Below are 20,181 nucleotides of genomic sequence, written 5' to 3'. Positions count from 1 at the left end.
GTACTATAGTTGATGAGGGTCCACTGACAATTAACAAATATACCACCATGGAGTGGGATGTTTGATAGTTGAGGGGAAAAAAAAATCCCATGTGGATTTTTCATATTTTCTGTTCAATTTTGCTATAAACCTAAAACTGCTCTAAAATAAAAGCATTTTATTATTTTTTTAAAATGACATCTTTTCTTCTATCACTTATTCAATTAACATATGGAAGTCCTACACTGAGATTAAGACTATTCAACTAATATGTGAAGTCCTACATTTGAGTTTAAGAGTATAAAAAATTTAAAATGCTCAATGTCGGACTGGGGTTGTGACTCAGTGGTATAGCTCTTGCCCAGCATGCATGAGATACTGGGTTCGATCCCCAGCACCACATAAAAAAACTAAATAAACAGAATAAATGTATTGTGTCCACCTACAACTAAAAATATTTTTAAAATAAAATAAAATGCTCAATGTCCATACTTAGAAAGTGGTTGCTGGGTATCTTCAAAATACTGCTAATAAAAGTGTAAACTGGCCAGGCATGGTGGTGCATACCTGTAATCCCAGCAGCTCGAGAAGCTAAGGCAGGAGGATCACAAGTTCAAAGCCAGGCCCAGCAAAAGCAAGGCGCTAAGCAACTCAGTGATACCCTGTCTCTAAATAAAATACAAAATAGGACTGGGATAAGGTTCAGTGGTCGAGTGCCCCTAAATTCAATCCCTAGTAGCCACCCCTCAAGTGTAAACTGGTAAAACTTATTCAGAAAGTAACCTAGCATCATATATCAAAAGTGGTAAAAGAGGGTTGGGGTTGTGGCTCAGTGGCAGAGTGCTTGCCTTGCTCATTCGAGGCACTGGGTTCGATCCTCACCACATAAAAATAAATAAATAAAATAAAAATATCCTGTCTATCTATAATTTTTAAAAATGGTAAAATTGGGCTGGGATCATGGCTTAGCGGAGGAGCGCTCGCCTAGCACAGGCGGGACCCAGGTTCAATTCTCAGCACCACATAAAAATAAAGGCATTGTGTTGTGTCCATCTACACCTTAAAAAAAAAAAAAAAAGTAAAAAAAAAGTGGTAATAGATTTCAACCCGTTAACTCAACAACTGAGCTTCTAAAAATATATTCCAATAAAGGGCTGGGGTTGTAGCTCAGTGGTAGAGTGCTTGTCTACCACATGTGAAGCATTGGGTTTGATCCTCAGCACCACATAAAAATAAATAAATAAAATAAAGGTATTGTGTCCATCTAAAAAATATTTTTATAAAATTCCAGTACAATAATATTAAATGTAAAACAAAAGTTTTACACACACATATAGGTGTTAATTATAATACTAGAAGCATGGGGGTAAAAAGTTCAGAAATAGGGTAATGATTAAATGAACTGACATATTCATAGGAGAAGATTATTCCTGTCTATAGCCATACCACCTTGAACAAGCCCAATCTTGTCTGATATAGGAAGCTAAGCAGAGTTGGGCCTGGTTAGTATTTGGATAGGAAAATATTATTCCATCATTAAAAATGTTTATAAATAATTTTTTAGCTCTGAATATTTATAATAAGTGAAAATAGTATAACTAACATTTTATATTCAACATCATTTCAGCTTTGTGAAATACCTTTGAATATTTATGTATAAAATATAGAAAGGCACTGCAATGAAGTTGATTTACAGGTGGTTTCCTGTTTACCTTTTTTAGTATGCTGGATAAAATCCAAAATGTTAAATCTTTTATTAAAAATTACTTGGTTTACACCAACAGGACTAAGTTGCTTCAGTAAGATAATAGTATAAATATTGGTAAATGAGTATAGAAAGAAAAATAGATTTTTATGGACCAAAAGAAAAGGACAGAGCGTAAAAGATGAAAGACCTAGAAGAGATCAGAAAGAACAACTTTCACTGTTCTGAAGACCCTTTGCTCTCCAGCGGCCCAAAGATAATGACTCCAGGATTAATCATAATTACCAAAACATATTTAATACATTTTAATTAAATGTCAGGATGAAAATATGCATTTGGAAATTACATTTTCAGAAAAATCACCTTAACAAAAAAACAAAGAAGGGCCTGGCATGGTGGTGCACACCTATAATCCCAGTGACTCAAGAGGCTGAGGCAGGAGGATCATAAGTTCCAGGTCAGCCTCAGCAATTTATCAAGGCCCTAAGCAACTCAGCAAGACAATGCCTCAAGATTAAAAAAAAAAAAAAAGAGTGTGTGTGGGGGGGAGCTGGGGATACAGCACAGTGGTTAAGTGCCTCTGGGTTCAATCCTCAGTACCAAACAAATAAACAAACAAACACGGAAGGAAGGATAGTAAGATTATGAGCAATAACCCAGATAAGCAATGTCCTTCACTGTTTAGACTGACCTGATGACAAACTATTCTTTGACTTGAACTCAAGTCAACACATGTTCACTGAGAACTTAGAATGGGCCAGGCACTAGATGCTCACAATAATATTCCAGTGAACAAGACAGGTCACAGTCCTATCTGCAGGGGAGCTTTGCTTCCTTTCCACCCCTTTTTTTTATTTTTATTTTTTATTTATTTATTTATTTTTAAAGAGAGAGTGAGAGAGAGAGAGAGAATTTTTAATATTTATTTTTTAGTTCTCGGCGGATACAACATCTTTGTTGGTACGTGGTGCTGAGGATCGAACCCCGGGCCGCACGCTTGCAAGGCGAGCGCGCTACCGCTTGAGCCACATCCCCAGCCCCATCCACCCCTTTTTTTTGTTTTGCCAGTGGTGGGGATGAAACACATGCCAGGCAAACACTCTACCCTATATCCCTAGCCCCAGAGAGCTTATATTTTTGTAGAGGAACAGTAGAGAGAACTAACTAATAAATACATGCACAGTAAATTATTTAGTATTTTAGGATATAAGTAAACAGGATGGAAAGATCAGGATTGCAAGGATAGGAGTACAGTACAACAGTATTAAATTGGATAATTGGGGTAGGTTTCATGGAGGTAACACTAAGCAGATTATAGGAGGTGAGATATTCACCATGCAGACAGCTGGACACAGATCATTCCAAGTAAAGAAAACAGCTGGACATGGTAGTAAACAGGATGGAAAGATCAGGATTGCAAGGATAGGAGTACAGTACAACAGTATTAAATTGGATAATTGGGGTAGGTTTCATGGAGGTAACACTAAGCAGATTATAGGAGGTGAGATATTCACCATGCAGACAGCTGGACACAGATCATTCCAAGTAAAGAAAACAGCTGGACATGGTGGCACACGTCTGTAATCCCAGCAACTTGGGAGGCAGAGGCAGAATTGCAAGTTTCAGGCCAGTCTCAGCAACTTAGTGAGACCCTGTCTCAAAACAAAAACAGGGGTGGGGAGGCTTGGGATTTAGCTTAGTGGTAAAGCATCCCTGGATTCAATTCTAAGTACAAAAAAAAAAAAAAAAGTGAAGAAAACAGCTAATACAAAAACCCAAAACTAGGAAAGTCCCCAGCTTATCAGAGGACCTGCAAGAAAGCCAATGTGGCTACGGCAGAGTAAGTAAGCCAGGGGAGAATAGAAGTGAATGAGGTCAGAGAGAGACAACACTGAGGGGGTAGGAGAGAGGTCCAGACAGGAAGACCTTATAAACATTGTGGCTTTCACACCAAGTGAAATGGGAAGCCAGCAGAGATTTTGAACAGAATGACAGGATCTGATGTTTTTAAAAGAATCACTGGTGTACAAAGTGCAAATTCTGTGTGTGTATGTGTGTATGCCTGCCTGGGTCTTCATCTGTGTGTTTGCAAGGGATAGGGGAGGTGGACACGATCACTTAGGACTTTAAAACTATGGGCTGTGTACCTCCCCCCTTAAAAAGTTTTATCCACAAGGAGTATTCAGGCCATGTTTGCAAAGAGTGTTTCTTTCTTCCAATAAGGAATCTTGAAAATGTGACAATGGCCTGAGTGTGTTCTTAGCAGGCATCTCAAAAATAATGATTACCAAATATCTCCTCTCAGCTCACTGCCCTGACATGAGTTCTGGGCATCACCCTTTCTCAGGGGAGAGGTGAAAAGAGGTTATGCAGAACAGACGATGATAACAGGATGACGTCACGGATGTGCCTCACAGAAGTCCCCAGAGAGTTCAGCTCATAACCACTCTTCAGTGATTTACTCTACCCTACCAAAGCCAGCTGGAGAAGAGAGGAAGAAAACCGACACGGCCTTAAACCCTAGGCAGGCATTATGAGATCTTTCCTTCTCTGGTTCCCTGCCAGCCCCTCCCCTCTTTCAACCACTGATCCTTGCCTCAGAAGCCAAAGTGTGAACAGCACGTGTCCCGATTTCAGAAACCTGCCCAACAGTTGGAAACTCCCTGCAGCGTGTCAATTGCTATATCTGCTGTTGGCACTTGGGGCAAGGGATCACTCAGGCATTTTCTGAACATAGCTTCAAGATAGGGTCTTATATCTGAAGAAAGGGCTAATCAAGACAGAAAAGCTCCAATTACTACAAATACATTCCAAAATATATGACCATGTGCCTTCTGAAAAGGAAACTGAGACACACAAGCAACCAAACAGCTCTAAGAACAGCAGCAGTCAAGAACAAAAGCACAGAATACCCTGACTAATGGAAAGGATTTTATGGGCCAACAGGGTTCACCAGATATGTAATGTAATGTGGCTGAAACAAGAGAGCTCTCTCTTCCAGATCTCCAGCTTACAGAGTTTTGGCAATAAATACTTTCTATCACTTCAGCTGCAGGCTTCCCTCACCCCTCCCTTTACCTTTCTGCCCTTCCCATTTAGCCATTCAAGTAAGTATTCTATATACTGAACACCTCTGGGAAAAACTGAAAAATGGGAGCCTAATAACACTATCTGCCACAAGATGAGGATGTAAATGGGAAGGAGCTGGAAAAGGAGCTACTACTCTTTGGAAGAGCCACTTATATGCCCTTTTCACCCTGGGTATGGGTGCTCTAGTTATACTACTCACAGGCAAAGCTGGGTGTGGGAGGACTAGTTTGTATCTGAGGGTAAAATGAAATTACAGCATTTCCATTTGTCATACAGCAGGCAGACTAGGTATCTAAATCCATTCTCAATGAAATGACTACACTAGAACAAGTATTTTTAAAATCTTTCTAGAAAATATTGATGAGCTAGCAAAATAAAAGAAAATCCTCTAGTCAGGGGCTGAGAAAAGGTAAATATGGCAATATGGCCATTCTAATTAACCCTCCGAACAATTGCTACCTGAGCTTTGGCTTTCAAGAATTCACGGGTTCAGTCAACACAAGGCCAAGACATCTGCCATAAAGCTGGGATCCCACAAGGCTACATCCAAAGCATACCATTTCAGATTATAGAGTTTCTAGAACAACCACATTTAATATATTTCAAAGAAACAGGGAGTGGTATTGGCCAAATTATGTTGTTACATTGTAAGCATGTACAAATATGTAACAAGAAGTCCCATCAGTATATACAACTATAATACACCAATTTAAAAAATGTAGAAAAAATAAATTATGTTTAAAAAATAAAAGAAATAAAAGATAAGCTTGCAAATACGTTCATGGAAAAAGAAATCATAAAGTCAAAGTAGATTTGATGAAAAAGAAAGCTATCTGGAAATAAAAACTATATAATAATTAAAATTAAAAACACAATGTGGGGGAACTGGGGTTGTGGCTCAGAGGTAGAGTGCTCGACCAACATGTGTGGAGCACTGGGTTTGATCCTTAGCACCACATAAAAAATAAAAAATAAAAGTGTTGCATTCACTTACAACTAAAAAATAAATATTAAAAAAAACACAATGGACATAATTGCAGATTAGATATAGTTAAGAGAAGGTCTGATGAAATAAAAAGGAATTAAGGAAATCATCTGGAACACAAAAACAGAATAATGAAAGAGATTTAAGACACATCAAAAAACAAAGGAAGTCCAATATGTGGCTAATCAGTCACAAAAGGAGAAGAAAAAGCATGCACAGATGCAGCATTTGAAAAAAAGAATAGTAAGAACTTTGTAAAACTATTGGGGGAAAACTAAAAAACAAACAAACAGAATCCAAAGATACATGAAGCCCAAAAAATTCCTATCAGGAAAAATATGAAATATATCCAAATCTAGACAAGTTACCAAAATGGCAGAACATTGAAGATTTTTAAAAGACCTGGAGCTCTCAGAGAGAAAGGATGGAGGGGCTGGGGATGTGGCTCAAGCGGTAGCGCGCTCGCCTGGCATGCGTGCGGCCCGGGTTCGATCCTCAGCACCACATACCAACAAAGATGTTGTGTCCGCCAAGAACTAAGAAAAAATAAATAAATATTAAAAATTCTCTCTCTCTCTCTTAAAAAAAAAAAAGAAAGGATGGATTACTTTTTTTTTTTTTTTTGTACCAGGGATTAAACTCAGAGGCACTGACCACTGAGCAACATCCTCTATTGTATTTTATTTAGAGACAGGGTCTCACTGAGTTGCTAAGAGCCTCACCATTGCTGAAGCTGGCTTTGAACTCCCAATCCTCTGCCTCCAGTCTCCAGAGCTGGTGGAATTATAGGCATGCGACTCTGCGCCTGGCTTGATAAGATTACTTTAAAAAGAGAAATATAAATGAGACTGACAGCTGACCTTAGTGAGCAACACTGAAAGCCCAATGGGCTAAAGGCAAATAACTACTAACATAGAATTCTAATACCAGTGGATCTAATTTTTTAGGGAAAAAGGCAAAAATAAAGCTTTTTTTTTTTTCAGACAAAATAAAAAGACAAAGTTTATCATCACAAGAATTTCACTAAATAAATTCTAAAGATATACTTCATGAAGAAAGAAAATAACCACAGGAAATGTCTGAAATGCAAAAATGCACAAAATAGTAAATATGTAGGTGAGTATATACAACCTTTTACTATCAAAATAATAATACAAACAAAAATAGAAACAAGGGACTGAGGATATAGCGCAATAGTAGAGAGCTTACCTAGCATATGCAAGGCCCTGGGTTCAATCCCCAGAACCATAAAAATCATAATTATTATTATGATTTGTCTGATGGGGATTTAAAAGGATACAAAAAAAGATGAATACAATAGCTTACACCTGTAAGCCTAGCTATTCCGGAGGCTGAGGCAAGAGTATCACAAATTCAGGGCTAGCCTGGGCAACTTAGTAAGCCCTCAATGAAAATAAAATTTAAGAAAGGGCTGGAAGAAAAAAAATTTACATACAGGACAATAGTATATAAACTGGGAAGTGAAGTGAATGAATAGAATTTAAGTGTTCTATGGTTTAAAAGGAGAGTGAAATGCTGATTAAGTTTTAACTTTTGGTGGGCTGGGGATGTGGCTCAAGCGGTAGCACACCTGTCTGGCATGCAGCACGGCCCGGGTTCGATCCTCAGCACCACATACAAACAAAGATGTTGTGTCCGCCGATAACTAAAAAATAAATATTAAAATTCTCTCTCTCTCTCTCCCCTCACTCTCTCTTTAAAAAAAAAAAAGTTTTAACTTTTGGCAAGGTAAGTATGCAAGCTATATTCCTAGGGTAACCACTAAAAGAAAAGAAAATGGGGGCGAGGGCAGAAGTGGAATGGAAAAATAATCTATATGAAAGGAGGTTAAGAGGGGGTGGGGATATTGCTCAGTGATAGAGAGTGCCTGCCTAAGAGGAGGGAAGCATTGGTGTGATCCCCCTAGCACCACAAAAACAAACAAAAGATGGTAAGAAAGGGAAAAAAAAAAAAAAAAACAGACCAGGCAGAGAATGGGGAAGCACTGGGAGAAAATATTTACAAAACGAACATCTGATAAGGGGCTTATATCTGGATTTCATAAAGAACTCTTAAAACTTAAAGACAATTTGATTTTAAAACAGGGCCAAGAGATTTAAAAACTTATGCAAGTGTGTGTGTGTGTGTGTGTGTGTGTGTGTGTATAATATATATTATATATATTATACACACACACACAAATGGCAAATAAGCACATGAGAAGTCATTCATCATCTTTAGTCATTAGTGAAACACAAATTAAAACAAAAATAAAATAGCACTGCATATCCACTAGAATAGCTAAAATAAAAAACCCTGACAACATCAAATGTCGGCAAGGATCTAAAAGTAGAACTCTCTCAATCATAGTGGGAATGTAAAATGGTCCATCCACTTTGGAAAATGGTTTAGTAATTTCTTATAAAGTTAAACATAAATTTATCATATGACCCAGCAAATCCACTCTTAGGTATTTTCACAAGAGAAATAAAAACATGTCCTCAAAAAGACTTACACAAAAATGTTTATGGCAGCTTTATATATAATAGCCAAAACCTAGAAACAACCCTCCCTAGATAAACAAAACTGCAATATTTCCATACATCAATCAGAGTACTACTCAACTATATAAAAGAATGAAATCCAGATACAAATGATACAAATAAGAACATGGATAAATCTCAGGAAATATTATGCTGAGCAAAAGAAGCCAGGCACAAAAGAGTACACACTATATGATTTCATTTATATGAAACTATAGAAAAAACAGATTTAGCTTCAGTGTCAGAGAACAGATCAGTGGTTGCTTGGTGCCAGGTGGATATCAACTAGAATGGGCTCAATAAGAACTTTCTAGGATGTGGGCTGGCGATATAGCTCAGTTGGTAGAGTACTTGCCTTGCATGCACAAAACCCTGGGTTCAATCCCCAGCAATACACATACACACACAAAATCCTTTCTAGGATGTTGAAAATTTCTATATCTTGATTGGGATGATAAGTTACTTGAGCATATAAATTTATCAAACTGACTGAAATGCATGCCGAAAATGCATTTTCTTCTATAAACTTTTCAATAAAATGATTTCTAAAAAATAGAAACGGTAAATATAAATCCAAATATAGGGCTGGGGTTTTGGCTCAGGGCTAGAACGCTTGCCTAGTATGCATGAGGCACTGGGTTCAATTCTTAGCACCACATAAAAATAAAATAAAGGTATTGTGTCCACCTACAATTAAAAATAAATGTTTAAAAAAATAATTAAAAAATATAAAAAATAAATAAATCCAAATATACTAATAATCAGAATGACTATCAATGGACTCAATGCTCATAATAGCCCCAAAGAACCGAACCCAAATGATCATCAACAGAAGAATGGATAAACCAATAAATGAATAAAATGTTGGGTTAGAGCAATGAAAATGAATCAACTACAACTGCCCACATTAACATGGACAGAACTCACAAACATGATATATAACTAAATAAGCCAGAGAGAAAGTAGCAGTATGATTCCATTCACACGAAGGAAAACAAACCATGTTTTGTTTAGATATATACTTAGATGATCAAACTATTAAGAAAAGCAAAGGAATGAATTCCAGAGGTCAGACATAATTACTTGTGGTACAGGGGGAGGAGTAAGCTACAATTACTATGAGGATGAAGCACATAGGGAGCATCTCAGGTGCCAAGAATATTCTATTTATTCTTAACCTGGGCAGTGGGGGTACATGTATGTAAACTTTACCCTCTTTGCTCTCAAACTCATTTCTGTGTGAATGATATATCTACCCCTGCTCCACACCCAGGTCAAAAAAAAAAAAAGAAAAAAAAAAAGAAAAAGAAGAAGAAGCACAGTCTCTTCTCTGAATGGTATATGGAAAAAATTTTTTTTTAAACCAAGAGTTAACTGCCTGGAGTGGTGGCACACACTAGTAATCCCAGCAACTTGGGAGGCTGAGGCAGGAGGATGGTGAGTTAAAGCCAGCCTCAGCAACTAAGCAAGGCCCTGAGCAATGTAGCAGGTCTAAAATAAAACAAAATAGGACTGAGGATGTGGATCTGTGGTTAAGTGCCCCTGGGTTCAATCCCTGATACAGAAAAAAAAAAAAAAGAAAGAAAGAAAGAAAACACCCCCCCCCCATGAGTGATATCAGAAATTATGGTATAAATAAGACCTCTACCCTGCCCCCTTTTAAAAATATTTTTTAGTTATAGATGGACACAATATTTTATTTATTTTTATGTGGTGCTGAGGATCAAACCCAGGGCCCCCCACGTGCTAGGCAAATGCTCCACTAGGCAAATGCTTCACCAGGAGCCACAACCCCAGCCCCCCCTTACCCAATCCATTTTTAAGAGATACTATATATATCCTAAACCAAGAAAAAGACCTAATGTTTCTTTCACCAACTGGCTATGAATAGTGCTTTCCATTATGAGAGGGGGATTCCCCTACACTCATCACAAAAGTAAATAGGGACCACACACAACCTTAATTTGTCCACATTCTACCCTTTTGCTACATTATTACTTGCCATCCCCCTCTCCCCTGACTCAAGTCACTTGGGAGAATTCTGACCCTTCTTCCAATTCTCTCTCACTTCTGTTACTCTACTGGTCTCAGATATGATTCACAGATCACCTTCCTCATCAAATAGCAGACTGTTCAGAGTGAGAAGATAAAAAATTCTTGCATTATCTGTCCAGATAATTTTTAATGTCTTCTGACAGGAGAATGGTGGACACTTGAGCCTGAGGTGTGATTTGCCAGCTGTGCAAGCTTGTTTAAGTTACTTAACCTTTCTGATACACTTCTCATCTATGAAACAGGAAACAAAATATCTGTCTAGTCTTGTCTCACGAGAACTGACAGAAGGATCAAATGGAAACACATATGTAGTAACTATAAAGTATCATCATGTATTATCAGGGTTGCTGCTGCTGTCATTATTGGTTATAGTCTTAAAAACTACCATTCTTTCCCTTATACTTCAACATGCAGTATATATCTGCCTGAGGCCTGTACCTACCCCAACCCCTCCCCTTCAAAATACACATTTAGAACTGTACTTCCCGGAAAAGATTCTTTGAAAGAAATAGCTGGGCATGGTGGCGCATGCCCATAATTCTAGGTACTTGGGAGGCTGAAGCTGGGAGGACTGCAAGTTCAAGACAAGCCTGGGAAATTTACAGAGACCCTGCCTCAAAATAAAAAATGTTTGGGTATGTCACTCAGTGGTAGTGGCAATCTGAACTCAATCCCAAGTACTGAAAGGAAAACAAAAACAAACAAACAAAAAGAGGTAGCTGAAAACCCTGCTGCCAAAATTCCCCCCAGTGTTTCTTCTTCAAACTATGTCCATCCAGGGGTTAAAAATAAATAAATAAATTCAAATAATATGGCAACAGAAATAAAATATAGCTCACAATAGCCACTGGGCAACAGTGGGATAGTGCACCTCCGCATTCCACACAAAACCAGCCAGGAACACCAAACTACATTTTCATTTTGGGATTTAAAAAAAAAAAAAAAAGCCTACTTCTTCAACAGATATAATAAGGGGCTAAGTTTCCTAGGATGACTGAATTTTCTCATTTCTTTAGCTTTTCATAACTTTTTTTCTTCTCCTTCAGACTAATTTGTAGTAACATTCATTATGGAAACAAGAAGGACCCAAGAACTAAAAAATTAGAAAGATAGGTAGGTCACTTTTTACACTTTTTTTTTTCTTTTCCAGGGAACCACCTCTAGAACCATGGTTCACTACAGAAGAAAAGAAGTCTACGCTAAGCAGCCTGTGGGCAGTTCTCTCTCACTCATAGGGATAGTCTGGCCTGTCTTATTCTGACCTTGAATCTGTTTCTCACAAAATTCATTGGCCACACCAGCTCTATTAATTTACCTGTGGAGTTCTAAAAATGTGGGCCAAGGTAGCACTGAATACCAGGAAAAATCTACTTATGGATCCTTGTGGAGAAAGAGACACAGAAGGAGGAACGAGAAGAACAGTTTACACAGCTAACCTCAAGCCTAACCCCTTCTGAAAGGTGGATTTCCTGTACAACTGTTCTGACAAGCAGAGGATTAAGCACTTCATACATTCTGCTTCGGTAAGAAACTCAGACAGAAGTGAATTGCCACAAGGGAGCAAACTGCTTTTCTGTGAGGTCTCCAAGGTTATTGTAGGCTGGACAACAAATTCTGGCTGTGAACAAAATTTATCAACTAGAGTCACCTCCCATTCATAACAATGGCATGTAGAATTTCACACCTATGGGTTAAAGCTCTATCAGGCCCATGTAAACAGCTACAGCTGTCTATCATCCTGCACTCCGTCTATGTCCTGCAATTCAGGATTACAAATACCACAAAAAGCAAGCATAAATGATCATGAAAGGAAAGCTAGTCAAACTCTACCTCAATTCTGGCCCCCAAATGTTCCCTCAGAGCAGGCAATACCAAGGACACACACAAGAACTATCTCTTGGGTGCCCTCTTGCTGCTACTAGGGCTTTTCTGCAAGGCTTAAGTGGAGACATACTCTATGAACTGGTAGAAGAGGAAAAAGAAGAGGCCAAGGGCACAGAAAAGGGAAGTTAATTCCAGTGGTGGCCAATGAGTAACATCCAATGATTTATAGGAAGTATAATCCAATAATACAGTAAAATAAAACAGTATGCCTGAGATGGTTTTGATTCCAGAAATTATAAAAACTTTTTTTTTTTTTTTTAAGAGAGAGACTAAAAGGGGAAGAGAAAAAGAGGAGGAAGCCAGATTGGAGCAAATTGGGCACAGATGGGGGATGCAACGGAGTTTCAGTGATGCCCTACACCACAAATGTTGCTTCAATTATTCCTCTTCAAGAAACTAGAGTTTTATTTCCTCAAATTACGGAATTTTTAAAAAATTAAAATTCTTGGAGTGCTTGTGGTTTAGATCAACCAGTTTACCCTCTAGCATCACATCAGCCAATCAGATGGCTACTGAAGTGTTAAATACTGAGGAACATGGAGAAGGCCCTTTCTCCCTTCAGGGTAGGGATGCCTTGGAGAGATTCCCACAACCCTGGGAACCACCTATCTCACCACCAGCCTTGGACACTGGCCAAATAAAGGAACACACTTCTTACTAGAGCTGGCTTTTCCACAGCTGTGAGCTTCCTCATCCATGCATTCAACAAATACTGAATGCCTAATAAATATCAGGCCCCATGCTGGGCTCCCAAACATCCCTTGTCCTATCCCTCAAATTTTTCTGTCACAAACTATCTCAAGGAAATAAAGGTCTTCCCATCAATATTCCCGAACCCATGAATGTGAAGATCACTACTGAGACCTGAAAGCTTAGTTGGCTAAATGACATAAAACAACCCATTTCCCCCAAATGAATGGGAAAGGAGGAGAATCTGACCTCACAACTTCTGTCTCCACAAACAGGGTTGGCTCCAAGACCATAACCTAGGAAAAGGAGAAAGATACCATTCTCTCCCTACCACCTAACTTTTTGCTCCATTTTTCCTTCTGCAGCATCTAAGACTTTTAAACAGCTTTATGTTCACAAGGAAAGCATAAGTGAAAAGTAATCACTCTAATGTATTAATAACAATATGATTTCTATCTCTGGACTACTGATATTGTGAAAAGAAATAACTATACAAGGATGCCACTGAATAATTAAAAAAAAAAGAATGATTCATGAAAGCATTAAAGTTATTAGGAGGACAAACTTTTTAAAGTAAGGACTTCTCTGTTGCTCTCCAAATCATATCCCTGACTCCACATCTATGGGGAAGTCTCAGGCACAGATTGAAAGGATCTGGACTTTCTTGTGGGCCAAAAGATCACCTCTGCTTCAGGCTGGAATGCTCTCCTGCACAGAGTCCAGGAACTGACATATGCAAACACCCACCCAAAAGGATATGTCCAAGAAGAAATAGAAAGAAAAATGATGGTCCAGATGTTCAGTAACTTGTAGTGACTGCCAAATCACCATAGACCCCAAGCACCTGGGAGGGCCAGGAAGCATCAGGTCTTGCTTCCTGGTTTCAGACAGCCAGGGACCATGGCTGGGTGGCGACTTTGATAGCATGCAGACTGGCCTTTAGAAGGGCACTGGCTGACGGGACTTGGGGGCTGAACACACAGGGCAGATTTATCACTTCCTTACTCATAAAAATGTGATTCAAACTGCTGCTGATTAGTGAAGGATTTAAATCTCTACCCTCTCCCCAACCCCCTTCCCTCTCCACCCCCGGCACAGATGCTGCTACTCAGCCACAACACCCCCTTCTTGCCACTGTCCGTGCAAGCACAGCACAGGGGCCCAGAGAAGATGACTCATGTGCTGGGAAATGGAAAAGTGCATCTTCCCACCAACCAGCCCTGCTGAGTGCTCTGCTCACCCCTCTCCCAATGGCAGCCCACACAGTGGGGTCTGGACGGCTGCCTCAGCTGCACACCGGGTACTTGGCAGCATGTCCACAGAGCTCTGTGTCCTAGCTGAGTGTTATATCCTGTGGCCTGGGCTGTTTTTCCTGAAACACCCTTGGAGACTCTGACCACCTCAACTCAGGCTCCTCCTGCCTTTAGAGGTAAGAGTCCATACAAGGACAGGAATAAAGACTCAGGTCACAAGAATAGGCTTTCTTTTTTCTTGTCATTCCTAGCTAAAGGGTCTTCCTTATGACCAATCAGGAGATAGTCTAAGAAAATTACCCTGGCCTTAAATAGAGGAACCACCTGTTTCTTTTTTTGTATTCACCTTCCTTCTACCTGTATTTTCTTTACTTTTAATTAAAAACAGCTACAAGAAAAGGACTCACTGGTGGCCCATGAAAAGGCCTAAGTATTCCTTTCCATGGAGCAAAAACTACTAAAAACCGTTGCTCCATAGGCAAGGGCTGCAGTTCCTTCACATTCCTATCTATAAAGGCTGCAGGTCATTTGATGCTAAACAATAATCTCGGCAGCAGCAAGTGACAGGTAGAACTTGAACTTGGTGGGTTGTTTTGGTAGGAGAGAGGAAACTGCATAGGAAGGCACCTCAGGAGGCCTCACATCAGAGTCCAGTGAGTTTCTGTCTTGGTAGCACAATCTCCCTCCCCTTTGGATTTCATAACCTCACCAGGACAGCACTTTAGAAACTTTATTTCCTTCTTCCTGGAAACCAGCACTGCTCCTCAGGACACCATGCTTCCTCACCATTTAAACAAATAGCTGTCTCAGGAATAATTAGACAAGTTCAAAAGGCTCCTAAGCTTCTGCTTCATATTTTCTGTGGGGAATTCTAAATACTGTAGCAGGCAGCCTGAGAGGACAAAGTCCTCTGGGATTCAGAAGTGATTAAAAACCCAGGCAGACTAGCTCAGGACCTTGCCGAGACCCAAAAGAAACCCTGTTTCCAGGGGAAGTGTGGCATACTCACTCATCAGAGAAGAAATTCCCCACCATCAGAAAGTTGAGAATAACCCCTTAATACAAATGGAAAGGGAAATAAATCAAGTTCAGGACAAGAAAAAGCTCTGAGAAAAGATGTAACAAGAAAGCCAGCAGCACTTTGTCCAGAAACACCAGATCTACTTTACAATAGAGTCTCCATGGGGCGATTTCCACTTCCTGGCATTTCAGATAATAACCTTCTAGCCCTGAGACCAAATACTCTGTCCATGCTCTGAAATTATTCCTTGGCAGCATGAATCAAATGCTGCAAAGAAACACACAAAATAATGTCACCCCACATTGCATATTTCCATCAAGTCAAACCACATCATCCTTACCTAAGTGAGGTGGAAGGAAAGGAAGGGATCCTGGTAATATCCTTCAACTGTGACCTGGTCATCAGAACATTTAAAAACCCAACCAATCTGCCCCTCCTTCTTCCCCTCCCCCAACCCCTATCAAAAAAACCCAAAAAGTGTTCAGAAAATCACTTCAGAATGCACATCAGTATACTAGCCAAATTCTGGGTCTGGTGGTTTTTGTGCTTCCAGATTTGAGTCACCAAAGCTCATTAATTCTGTTCTTATTCTCTGGCAGGATCCCACAAGGGATATCCCATAGGGAACTAGACTTTTCCATATTGAACAAACAGGGTACATGCGTCCAGAAACAGCTATTCCCAATCCCTGCCAAGCGTATGGTCTCTGCAATGAAACATTTCAGCAATGCCTCTCCCCTGGGAGAGGCTCTGGGTCTGCAGCCTCCAAGAGGCCTTGCTGCTGCCTTTAGCACAGCCAGATGTGCAACAGCATCTCTGGGATTGCAAATTAAGCTCTACACCCATGATTCCCTCCTCCTATCCCACCCAAGCACTAGAGAGTCTTATTGATTTTGGAGAGTAAACTAAAGATCTGAAAGGCAACTGAGGGGTAGGGGCAGAGTATCTGTGTTTGGCAGGGGCAAGGGTAGGGATAAAGTAGCATAGGAAAGAAGCTAGACTGTCTAGATGAAGTAACTGGGTGTTCCTTACCTTTCAACTGAGAGTTATGTACAGCAAACATGTTGATGGTCATAAGCTGCAGCATGCGGGTACTTCCAATAGGAGATGGGCTATGTTGTAGCAACACTTGGAACTCCTTGAGGACCTTCTCAGCCACTGCAGGGAATGTCTCCATCCTGCAAATACAGGGAGCCCAAAAGTGAGGTTCATCCCCAACATCACTTGGAGAGACCACCCCTCATCTCCTGGGAGCCAACAATTAATGCCTAAGATGTTTTTTTGGTACTTTCACAAAACTTCCTGGTATCCTGCAATTCTGATCAGATTTTAAGAAAAAAGAATAAAGTGTTCAGGGTTTGGAGATGGAACCAACTCAATTCTTGGGTAAATTGCTATGAGTTATTATGCTTTGGTATGCTATTTCCTAACCCCTGGCAAGAACTGAATTCAAGCTGACATAAAAGTTTCTTTCTGAAACAATGAGTTTTTCTAAATTGTGGACAAATTTCCTTTAAGCTCTAACAAACACCTACGTATCCCCCAAACTGTCTGGTATAAAAACTTTATTCTATAAGAGTCACACAAAGCTAAAGATTCTTTACGTAAGGATTTACTTCAAGAAATCATATAGAAGGGCATGGTGGCACATGCTTATGAGGCTGAAGCTGGAGGATTACAAGTTTAAACTCAGCCTCAGCAACTTAGCAAGGATCTAAGCAACTCAGTGAGACCTTGTCTAAATAAAATACTAAAAAAGGGCTAGGGATATGGCATGTGGCTCAGTGGTTGAGTGCCCCTGAGTTTAATCCCTGGTACCAAAAAAAAAGAGTTCTGCTGTTGTCTCCTTAGGTACTATCATACTAATTGCCCTATCTAAGATCCCAAATTTCCCCTTGAAGAGCCCCTAGACCTAGGGCTCCAATGATCTATTTCAGCTCTTCCTGTGTTGCCATCCTCCTCCCTCTTACAAGCCTCTGCTCATCAGGGTCTGTATGTTTTCAGGCCAGTGGAAATATAATGCCCTGGCCAACTGCCACTCCCAATACAGGAAGAGCCTGTAATGCAGAGAGGCAGAAATCTAGCCTGTGACCTAGGACTCCTAAGGAGAGGTCATTCAAACCACTGCTTGCCAAATGTGGCCACTGGATCCTAAACAGTGGTGCATGCCTAGAGCTCCTCTGGCAACAGGAACAAACCACAGCTGAAGTCCTCCAAAATAAAAAGCAAACTCAAACTTGGTGCTAGCGAAAGAAACAAGGCATATGGGCCTTAGGGCAATACTGAACAATCCGTGGTCAGCAAAGTATCTTTTATCCACCCTCACCCTACCACCACCACCACCAAACAAACTGCTTGTGGTACAGAGGGGTGGGGTGGGGAACAGCTCCAGGCTAGATTAATAAATAGCTTCTGGAAAGCCACAGGGAGGGCTGGGGATGTGGCTCAAGCGGTAGTGCGCTCCTCTGGCGTGCGTGCAGCCCGGGTTCGATCCTCAGCACCACATACAAACAACGATGTTGTGTCCTCCAATAACTAAAAAATAAATATTAAAAAAAAAAAATTCTCTCTAGGGAATCCTTCACAAAAGAGACAAAACAAGTCCCAGAGAAAGGTGCTGCTAGTTTCACCCCAACCTTGGACCTTTCCCTCTGGAGTAGTAGTACCCTCCCCAGATTAGAAAACCCAGAGCTTTCTTGAATCTTGGCAACCTTCATTCCTTGCCCTTGGACGGCAACCCCTATTGCTGACCCTCTGGTGCCCAGAAGTCATGCCACAGCTATGGGTCAATTACAGTTTACATTCCAGTTCCCTTCTCTGCTGAGCTGTCCTCATTTCCACTGGCACAAAACACACCATGCATTTGCTTTTCTCCCCCACATACCATTTCAAGTGCCCCCCTCAAAATAAAGCAAAAACAAAACTTATTTCTCTCTAAAAAGTTTCAGAGCCGCTAAAACTCTTGGTAGATTTGGAATGGCTGAGAGTGATATGTTTGGGGCTGGATTGGATCCATTTTTCCCCATGGGCTATAACAAAGGTTTCATTTTAAATCCTGACACTGTGCAGCACTCTTTCTGGTTGGAGGTGGGGAGGGGGGCTAGCACTTCTCATTACGAGAAGAGCAGAGTTCACTCTGCTTGAAAAGCAGCCACACTGGGCAAGTTTCAGACCCATGTGTCTCCGTGTTGAAAGGCAGTAGAGAGCCAGCACAGAACGACAGAAGAGTCACGTGGGACAGTCTTATTTCGAAGCTGAAGCCATGTCTGAGGAAGCCTCTTCCCTGGGATGGGAATTGAAACAGATTCATTAACACTCCCTGGGTCAGACTAAAGTCTCAAACCAGTGCAGGTCAAATGTCCACATTTTTTTTTAAGTTTTTTTTTTTAAATCCTCTCTTCTTTCCTTCTGACCAGTACAACAGGTTTAAAACAAAAGAAAAAAAGTCAAATGCATAAGGATGTAGGTTAGAGTAATGTCACATGTGAGTATGAAGGAAGATGGATCTAGACAAAATCAGCCTTGTTAAGCAATCAAAGAAGGAAACAAAGACAAAAGTCTCCATCTCAGAGCTCAATAATGAGACTTCTGGTTCCCAGTTTTGCAACTAAAATCCTATCTGATTTTGGCCTCATACTACCTGTAAGTAGTTGATGCCTTTCTCTTTGAGAAATAATCTTTGCTTTACCCCAAATAATTGAGAAATATATAATTTTTGTTTGGAAAAACCCAAAAAATAAAACTACATGTTTTCATGAACATATATCTAAGTAAGTAAATGTAGTTAGAAGGTCCTGAAGAATACATAACTTAGGGCTGGGGATGTGGCTCAAGCGGTAGTGCGCTCGCCTGGCATGCGTGCGGCCCGGGTTCGATCCTCAGCACCACATACAAAAAAAAACAAAGATGTTGTGTCCGCCGATAACTAAAAAATAAATATTGACATTCTCTCTCTCTCTCAAAAAAAAAAAAAAAAAAAAAAAAAAGAAGAAAAAAAAAGAATACATAACCTAATGTCAAGTTTTATCTCTTTGGAAGCACAGAATTAGGGCTGTATTGAAAGAAATCTTAGCCTTAGTTGTCAAGTTATATTTTTATAAAAATTTATAAATATTACTTAAGTAATAATTATAAAATTTAAACCAAGAAGAAGAAAAAACTGCATCAGCAGCAATAAAGAAGAAAAAGCATCACAACATGGTCATTTATGGTAGTAAAAACTTGGAAGCAACCTAAAATGCCTAACAATAATAGTGTTGCACATCCACACATTGACTATTGTTTTTTAAAAGATGCATTATAGGGGCTGGGAATGTGGCTCAAGCGGTAGCGCGCTCGCCTGGCATGCGTGCGGCCCGGGTTCGATCCTCAGCACCACATACAAAGATGTTGTGTCCGCCAAATACTAAAAAAAATAAAATAAAATATTAAAAATTCTCTCTCCCTCTCTCTAACTCTCTCTTTCTTTAAACAAAACAAAACAAAACAAAAAAAAAAGGTGCATTATAGGGGCTGGGGTTTTGGCTCAGCAGTGGAGCACTCACCTGGCACGTGCAGGTTTGATCCTCAGCACCACATAAAAATAAAATAAAGGTATTGTGTCCAACTAAAAACAGCTAAACAACAAAATATTTTTTTAAAAGGTGCATTACATTTTTAAGCATGTGGGGAAAACTTCAACATACAGTTAATGAAAATAATATTTAGAAAACAACTTAAGGGCTGGAGTTGTGGCTCAGCGGTAAAGCGTTCACCTAGCACATGCGGGACCCTGGGTTCGATCCTCAGCACCACGTAACAATAAGTAAATAAAATAAAGGTATTGAGGGCTGGGGATGTGGCTCAAGCGGTAGCGCGCTTGCCTGGCATGCGTGCGGCCCGGGTTGGATCCTCAGCACCACATACAAACAAAGATGTTGTGTCCGCCGAGAACTAAAAAATAAATATTAAAAATTCTTTCTCTCTCTCTCTCTCTC

At 40.0% G+C, this 20,181-nt stretch overlaps 1 protein-coding gene across 7 annotated transcripts in view; it reads right to left on the bottom strand.

The window, feature by feature from the left end:
• Positions 1-20,181, bottom strand: part of SMG6 (SMG6 nonsense mediated mRNA decay factor) — a 232,556-nt gene that overhangs the window by 150,609 nt on the left and 61,766 nt on the right. For 6 of the 7 annotated variants that reach the window (XM_081270215.1, XM_081270218.1, XM_081270217.1 and 3 more), the window contains one exon: positions 16,238-16,383. In XM_081270215.1, coding sequence (XP_081126341.1) covers positions 16,238-16,383 — 146 coding nt within the window. Of the gene's footprint in view, positions 1-15,545; positions 15,565-16,237; positions 16,384-20,181 lie in introns of those variants that run through there. The other variant, XM_081270220.1, reaches the window with a different exon arrangement.

The sequence above is a fragment of the Spermophilus citellus genome (assembly GCF_964194105.1).
Source record: "Spermophilus citellus genome assembly, chromosome: 17".
Lineage (NCBI taxonomy): Eukaryota > Metazoa > Chordata > Mammalia > Rodentia > Sciuridae > Spermophilus > Spermophilus citellus.
The sequence above is the reverse complement of the archived record's forward strand: the minus strand, read 5'-3'. Positions and strand labels throughout refer to the sequence as shown.